The sequence below is a fragment of the Drosophila teissieri genome, chromosome 2L, assembly GCF_016746235.2.
Source record: "Drosophila teissieri strain GT53w chromosome 2L, Prin_Dtei_1.1, whole genome shotgun sequence".
Lineage (NCBI taxonomy): Eukaryota > Metazoa > Arthropoda > Insecta > Diptera > Drosophilidae > Drosophila > Drosophila teissieri.
In genome coordinates this window covers 26,529,025-26,537,669 of record NC_053029.1, presented here as the reverse complement: position 1 = coordinate 26,537,669, position 8,645 = coordinate 26,529,025, and the positions used below count along the sequence as shown (strand labels likewise).

General features: G+C 42.8%; 1 protein-coding gene across 1 annotated transcript; it reads left to right on the top strand.

The window, feature by feature from the left end:
- The first annotated feature begins 5,500 nt into the window (after positions 1-5,500).
- Positions 5,501-7,979, top strand: LOC122624337. The gene is made up of 4 exons (XM_043803844.1): positions 5,501-5,528; positions 5,621-7,025; positions 7,175-7,657; positions 7,718-7,979. The coding sequence occupies exons 1-4, from the start codon at positions 5,501-5,503 to the stop codon at positions 7,977-7,979; spliced, it is 2,178 nt and encodes a 725-aa protein (XP_043659779.1).
- Positions 7,980-8,645: the final 666 nt, after the last annotated feature.

Sequence of the window (8,645 nt, the reverse complement as noted above, 5' to 3'; positions counted from 1 at the left end):
ATTGTGACACTTTGTCATAATAAACATAACGTTCAAGTACCCAAAAGACCACCAACAATTACACAAGTGTTCCTGCCCTCAAGTAATATGATCTAACTCTTATACATAAGCCGATCGCGGAGCGTGGGAATGCTGAGCATGCACTTTGCAGCTCAAGTGGTAATGTGGTATGCCTTCTGCATACATATGTATATGTTTATGGAACTATATGTATATAATAATAAGTACTATATATAAGGGTCAGCTCAGCCCAAGTTGAGCGCATAAGAAACATTCGAATAAAGTAACTCTAACTAAGCAGACGCTCTGACTCTAAAACACTGAACCTTCTTTGGGATCCTTGCGAACATCATAAAACTGATGGTAGAAAGAGAGAAAGAGAGTTTGGAGAAACTGAACCGGTAGAAAGAGAGTTTGGAGAAACAGAACCAGTAGAAAGAGAGTTTGGAGAACAGACGGTTTGAAGGAGTGAACATGGAGAGCGAGAGGGAGACGGCACGAGCATGACGGCAAGATAACAGTAGGCGTCGACGTGCCAGGGTAAGGAGAATAAAGCTATCCGATGGACTTTGGACCAGACCAAGCTGGACTTTGGACCGGCCCAACGGTAAAACCGTGGAGTTTGGATCCGGAGACTGGAGACAAGAGGGATAAATCGTTAAAGGTGGCCTCCAGCCGATCGCTGGAGGCTGGACAGTCAAGGAGAACGAGTATACGAGTCAACAACGTGAAGAAACGAAGTCAGCAAGGGAGCTACCGCCGTGCTAGTCAGCAAGGAACAAGATCGCTACGTCAAGACGTTCGGGACAAGGAAATTCTCCGAATTGAGACACAGGTAGCTGAGGTCCAATACGACGAAGCACGGTTAGTCCGGAAGCATTTAGCAGGCAAAGGAAGCATCCAAACCGAAGAAGGTCCCGAAGAGGCGGCAGGAATTGTGGTGAAGACCCGGTCGACTACGTACGTGAACCTGGCGGTTGCCTGGAGTGTCCGTGCGAACCGAGCAGACGTGGTACCGGCGCCAACAGTCAGAGCAGACGTGGGGTTGGCGTGTTGTTGTTTCACCAGGCGTTTGCCTTGGGGATCGCAACCGTTAGCTACCGTGAGTCTGCGTACGACGACAATCCTTAGTCCAAGTGACGGGCGCCCTGCGACACGGCCCGGAGCACTCAGGACGACGAGAGCGGCGAGAAAGCAGAACGAAGCCGCTGAGCAAACCACCCAGGTCCGTCTGCACCAGCAGGAGAGAAAAGGTAAGGTGGAACGTTCGTCTTTCACTGTGCGCCTTGCTACAGAGACTGCGGCGTAAACCGGGCGATTGCGCGGAGCGTCGATAGGAAGTGAACAGGCGTCTGGCGGAACCGGCCGGAACAGAGCAGGGGACAGGAGGTTGCAGCTAGCGAAGCGTACGCCTTAAGAGCCTTGTTCACCTTAGTCTGGGAACGATGACGCATCCCTAAGCCCACAGCCTTTCTTCTCACCACCAACCACGTGTGGCCGAGACAGTACCAGGCGAGGGTCCAGCTCCACGACGGCAGAGCGGACACGTCCGGAAAATCAAATCACAGTATACATCTAGGCAAGAATAAAGATCAAAGAAACGAGAACTGCAACGTGTTGTTAATGGTAACCGGGTGATCACGTTTTAATATAAATTTGGTGGGACGAACACACGAAATCTTCTGAGCTAGCCGCACTTATTCCGAGCGAGCAGACCAACAAAATCAGTTCATTACAATATATATGCGACTACCTCAAGGTGTACCTTGCAGTGGTGAAAATGTATCTAAATTAAACAAAGATATTTACGGACTCAGCTAGATGCTGGTTTGAAGTATTTAAGCAAGTACTAAATGAATGTGGTTTTGTAAACTCTTCGGTAGATCGCTGTATATATATACTTGACAAAGGAGATGTCAAGGAAAGCATATATGTGCTTTTATATGTCGATGATGTAGTTATAGCAAAGGGAAACATGAATAGGATGATAAGTATTAAACAGTTCTTAATGAAAAAGTTTAAAATGACTGACCTTGTTGGTCTAATAATGGAAATGTCTGAAGGCAAAATTTGTTTAAGTCCATCTGCTTATGCTAAAAGAGTTTTGAATAAATTTAATAAATTAAACTATTAGTCACTTGACTCAGATGAGAGCTCTAATGCGCAATGTCGCAATCTAATTGGCTGTTTAATGTACATAATGTTATGTACACGTCCCGATTCACCTACAGCAGTTAATATTTTAAGTAGATATAATAGCAAGAATAATACAGAAATATGGCAATGTTTAAAAAGAGACACTTGAGACACTTGAAAGGAAGCATTGATATGAAATTGATATGTAAGAAAAATTCTCTATGTTGAAATATATTAGTAGGCTATGTAGACTCTGATTGGGGTGACAATGAAATAGACAGAAAAAGTACAACGGGCTATTTATTTAAAATGTTTAATTTAAACATTATTGGCTAGAAAACCAAAACGCAAAATTCAGTTGCAGCTTTGAAGAAGATTATATTGCTCTATTTGAAGCTGTAAGGGAAGCTCTTGGGCTAAAGTCACTTCTGAATAGTGTAAATATAAAGCTTGACAGACCCATTAAAATCTATGAGAATAACCAAAGTTGTATTAGCATGGCAAATAATCCCTCATGTCATAAAAGAACAAAACACATTGATATAAAATATCATTTTGCAAGAGATCAAACTTTATCCAAAGGGCTTCCCTTACAGCTTCAAATAGAGCAATAGAGAGTTGAAAATAATGTGATTTTTATTGAGTATATATCCACGAAAGCCCACTTGCAGATATAATGACAAACCCTTTACCTGCGGCAAGATTCATGAAATTGCGAACTAAAATGGCATTGCAACAGGTAGCTGAGGACTGATGACAGATTACTGAAAAGCTGAATATTATATGCAGTTATAACTATTTAAGTGATTGAATTTAATTTTTATTTTGTTTTTAATACTTAACATTTTAAAGTACTGAAAAATTGTTAATCCAAAATATTCAATGTAATTAAGTTTGTCTTTGAAATTTAATCTGATCAGGTTTTTCTGGGTTTTCCCTGATCCTCGCAGTAAATGCTGGATAACACATTGTACACTCCCAGAAAGCACACTAGCCACACTAGAATAAATTTTTAATGTATATGATTTTAAAAAAATATATTTTTAAATGTTGTTTATGAATGTATCGCCTTAAAAGGGTCGTCTATCTTCACGGTTTAAAAAAATCGATTTGTTTGCATATTTCTAATGTTTGTAGTGACCAACTTAAACTTTACACTGCAATAACTCTTCAAGACACCCTCGCCCTAAATTATAGCAGCTTTTGTATATCCCAAAAAGTGAGAGAATTGTCTTAGACCAATCAGGACAGAATATGATCGTACGATTGTACAGTTAGGGAATGGAAAGCCTATAGCAGTGGCCACCGGCATGCAGCTTCCCAGAGCTTAATTCATTATCAGATAAAACCTCTTGGCGAACGCTCATAATTTTTGACGCTGCCCAATTAAACTTCATATACACGTGGAGATATAATTATATATATCCAATCCAATAAAAACAAGAGAAAACGCTATAGTCGAGTTCCCCGACTATCTGATACCCGTTACTCAGCTAGTGAAAGTGCGAAGGAGTCTTCAGCACTGACAGTTTTTGGCGGTTTGTGGGCGCTAGAGTGGGCGTGGCAAAAAGTTTTTTGGCAAATCGATAGAAATTTATAAGACTAATACAAAAATGAAAAAATTTCAAAAAATTTTTTAATAGTGTGGGCGTAGCAGGTTTGGGCGGTTTGTGGGCGTTAGAGTGGGCGTGGCAAAAAGGTTTTTTGGTAAATCGATAGAAATTTATAAGACTAATACAAAAATGAAAAAATTTCAAAAAATTTTTTAATAGTGTGGGCGTGGCAGTTTTGGGCGGTTTGTGGGCGTTAGAGTGGGCGTGGCAACATGAATCGACAAACTTGCGCTGCGTCTATGTCTCAGAAGTTAGTATGCTTAATCTCAACTTTCTACCTTTTGTAGTTCCTGAGATCTCGACGTTCATACGGACGGACAGACGGACAGACGGACAGACGGACAGACGGACGGACAGACGGACAGACGGACGGACAGACGGACATGGCCAGATCGACTCAGCTATTGATCCTGATCATGAATATATATACTTTATATGGTCGGAAACGCTTCCTTCTGCCTGTTACATACTTTTCAACGAATCTAGTATACCCTTTTACTCTACGAGTAACGGGTATAACAAGAGTGGGATATTTAAATAAATTTCCGTGTGTGATTTGTGTGAAAGTGGAAAAGGGATTCGACCCCAAGGCATAAGGAAGGCCAAGGCCAATATATGGGCATTTGCTTGCTCTACAGCCGACTTCCCCCCCCCCCCCCCCCCACCCGTCTCGTCGACCACCGCATCAGCTCATTGTTTAAACCCAGTTCGCATCAAGAAGAGGCCAAAAGACATAACCTTCAGCCAAAAAGTTACGCAACAGGCCACCTGCCGAATGATAACTGGCCAATATATTGGAAGGCTAGAGCTCATCCAGATTATTCAACTGTGCAGAAGTTTAGACGGGCGGATCAGATTTAATTATATTTGGACATTGTGGCGACCGGCGTTGCCAACAACCAAGCATCGGGAGAGCAGCGACGGGAGAGACGATACCGATGGCCTAGTATCTGAGTGAGAGAATGGATTACTCCTGAGCGGACTGCCAAGCAGCGTGGATGTGCGAATACCATAGATCGGAATAAACGAACTGAATATATATATATATATTATCTATAAATCATAACGCGTGTTACTCTTAGTAAGCGGGTCATTACATTGGCGACGAGTGGAAAAATCGGTAAATGATAATGATAATAACTAAAACTTTGGTAAATTTGATGAATTAGGAAAAAGGCGGAATTAGGAACAAAGCGGAATGAGTAAATTTTATATGCACAATTTTTCGCTCACTCTCATCCAACACACATGCACTCCGACAGATAGGCTGAGTGAAGAGATTACTCTTCGCAAGCTTAAGAGAAAGTGAGTTAGAGAGACACTCTCTAGCAACCAGGATATAAGAAAAATAACCAATAAGAGTAATACTCTTTACAAGGTTGAAAGGTGAACTGGAGAGAAATTTCTCTAGCAACCAAAGAGTTGCAAGGGCCGAGTACGCATTATAAGCTCTAAGAGAGGAGCCGAGTAGTGGTACAAGCCAAAGCATATTTTGAAAAAAAAGAAAAGAAACAGAACACGAAATATATAAATAAATAAATATTTTAATAATTAAAAAAAATTTTAATTTGAAAAAAAAAAAAAACGGAGGAAAAAGGAAAAATATTACAAGCTTTTAAAAAGAGCTGGGTAATCGGTTTGAGTTGCAAACAAAAAGGTTAAAGGTCGGGTGGAGCAGCATTCTCTCCACAAGCCAAAAGAATTCATAAAATTTAAACGGAAAAACGGAAACAACAAAACCCCAAATGTAAATGGGAGGTATTATTGAACTGAGGCTGGGTAATAATTACAAGCTCCTAAGAGAGCCGGGTATTAATTACAAGTCAAGTCGTAAATCTAATAATGTCTTTCGTCATAAACCCCAATTCTAGGTCCCGTATTGAAAATGACCGACAGTATCATTAAACCGTTTCCGTGCGAGGTGATCGACAAGACAATCCTCCGAAATGAATGGGAGAAGTGGTTGAGGGCGTTTACAATATACCTCGAGGCCGAGGGTATTGTTACCGAGAAGCGGAAGAGGAGTAAGCTACTGCTTTTGGGAGGAGTCCAGCTACAGTCAGTAGTATACTCTCTACCTGGTGCGCTGGTGGAGCCCAGCGACGAAAATAAAGAAGACATCTATAATATCCTCATCGACCATTTAAATAAACACTTCTCACCGACGCAAAACTCAACGTTTGAAAGACATCTATTCAGAGGCCTGACACCGTTGGACACAGAAAGCTTTGGTGATTTCATGCTGCGACTCCGCCAACAAATACAACGATGTGCATTCGGATCCTCAAAAGCGGAGATTGAGAATATATGTCTAAAGGATAAAATCATAGATGTGTGGGCACCTCTAGACCTCAAGAAAAGACTTTTGGGAAAGGAGTATTCACTAGAGGAAGTGATCGAAGCATGTCAGGTTGAGGAGCAGATCAACAAAGAATCAAAAGAAATAACATCAAGACCAATTGCGGAACCCATCTGTAAAATTACACATCGTGGTTTTAAACAGAGTGGGGAGTGCCCCAGATGTGGAAAATTCGGACACACACACAACGACCCATCATGTCCGGCAAGAAATGTGACTTGCAATAAATGCTCGAAGCCTGGACACTTTGCCAGGAAGTGCCGAACTAACTTGAACGACCGATTCCTTAAGTCCCAAAGGAATAACCTGAAAAGGCCCCGCACGTATATTCGCTCTGTCGAAGAGAAGGCCACCAGCTCCAAACTCAAAAAGGGCGAGACACATTGCTTTAAAGTGTCAAGCGGAGATGAGGAGGAGTTCATACGATGCCGAGTGGGAGGCCGTGAAATTTCTTTGATTATTGACTCGGGGTGCAAGTTTAACCTTATCAGCCACGCGGACTGGTCTCTGCTAGTGAAGAGAAAAGCCACAGTCTTTGACGTAAGAACTCATACAGAAAAGCAATTCCGAGCCTATGCCTCTAATAAATTACTACGAGTAATGTATATTTTCGAGGCCCCAATTTCCGTTGAGCCGGGTACCGAAGAGATAGCCTCATTTTACGTGATTGAAAATGGAGAACAATCTCTGCTGGGCCGAGACACGGCTATAGAATTAAAAGTCCTCCGACTGGGAAGAAACATTAACCGTATTGAGGAAATGGAGCCTTTTCCAAAATGGAAAAACATTGAAGTAAGCCTTTCCATAGATTATGATGTGAAACCCGTTCAACAACCAGTGAGACGAATCCCGGCAGCGCTCGAGGACAAAGTCATGAAAAAACTGGATGAAGCCCTGAGTCGAGATATAATTGAACAGTCACGGGCCCGAGTGCTTGGATATCTCCCATCGTGCTTGCGTTTAAGGAGAACGGGGACATCCGTTTATGTGTCGACATGCGACTGGCAAACAAAGCAATCCTACGGGAAAACTACCCATTACCAACTTTCGACTGCTTTATGACCAGACTCAAAGAGGCTAAATTCTTCGCACGCCTAGACCTCAAGGACGCCTATCACCAACTGGCCCTTGATGAATCGAGCCGGGAAATAACAACGTTCATAGCTCCAAGGGGACTTTTCCGCTATAAGCGTTTGATGTTTGGAGTAAATTCTGCTCCCGAAATTTTTCAACGCCTTCTCGAGCAGATGCTATCTGCGGTACCTAACGCCATGAACTTCATCGATGATATCATCATCTTTGGCGCAACTGACCTCGAAATCGACAGCGCCGTAAAAGAAGTATGCCAGATCTTCCAGGAAAATAATGTCCTACTGAATAAAGAAAAGTGCATCTGGAAGACAAGCAAACTAAAATTCCTCGGACATATTTTATCCGACAAGGAAATAGAAGTCGACCCTGAGAAAATTGACGTCATCCGATCTTTCAGAGACCCAAAGAACAAAGAAGAAACGCGGAGCTTCCTCGGTTTGGTGACCTACGTCGGGAAGTTCATTCCGGACCTTGCAGGTCACACAGATCCTCAAAGAAAACTGCTGAAAACTTAAAGCAAATTCACCTGGGGCGAAGCCGAGAAAACTGATCACAAGCCCTTGGAAGCCATTTTCAAACCAACATCCAAGCCCCCAGCTCGCATTGAAAGGTGGCTGCTGCGGCTCCAGGCATATACGTTCACCGTTATCTATAAGTCCGAAAGAGACAACATATCGACTCTGTCAACTACCGGCGGTAGAACCAATCGACCACAAGACGGAATGCAGCATCCTTCGCGTCGTACAGAGCTCTATCCCAAGATCTATGACAATTCATGAAATAGCAGAGTCTTCCAAGAGGGATGAAGAGATTATGGATGCAATCAGTTGCCTGAAGAACGACTCCTGGAAGCCCGATAGTTCAGTGGGCTTCTACCCGTTTCGGTATGAGCTTTCAGCGGTTGGCTCGCTCCTTTTGAGGGGAAACCGCCTAGTCGTGCCAACATCTCTGAGAGTAAAAATACTGGAGTTAGCCCACGAAGGCAGCAATGAAACGCCGCCTGCGATCCAAAGTATGGTGGCCACAAATAGACAGATAGGCAGAAAAGTTTGTCAAAGCTTGCAGAGATTGTTGCCTGGTATCACAAGACATCAGGCCACCCCCTATGGACAGGAATCCTTTTCCCACTGGCCCTTGGATTTGGGTAGCGTCGGATTTACTAGGTCCGCTTCTCAACAATGAATATGTTCTAGTCTTCATTGACTATTTCTCACGATATATGGAGCATAAGTTTCTTAAAACCATATCTTCAACGACCCTGGTAGAGGCAATGAAAGAGATCTTCTGTAGACTGGGATATCCTGAGCACCTACGAACGGATAATGGACGCCAATATGTTAGCGAGGAGTTTTCTAACTACTGCAAAGCGTGCGGCATTAAACAAGTTCGAACCCCACCGTATTGGCCGCAAGCAAACGGGGAAGTTGAAAACATGAACAGAGCCC

Excerpts from the sequence above, each read along its gene's own strand:
- LOC122624337 (XM_043803844.1), top strand. The coding sequence starts at position 5,501 with ATGGGAGGTATTATTGAACTGAGGCTGG. Across the intron at positions 7,026-7,174 it reads AGTCGAGATATAATTGAACA|ACTCAAAGAGGCTAAATTCT; the intron begins GTCACGGGCCCG and ends CTTTATGACCAG. Across the intron at positions 7,658-7,717 it reads TTGGTGACCTACGTCGGGAA|CAAATTCACCTGGGGCGAAG; the intron begins GTTCATTCCGGA and ends GAAAACTTAAAG.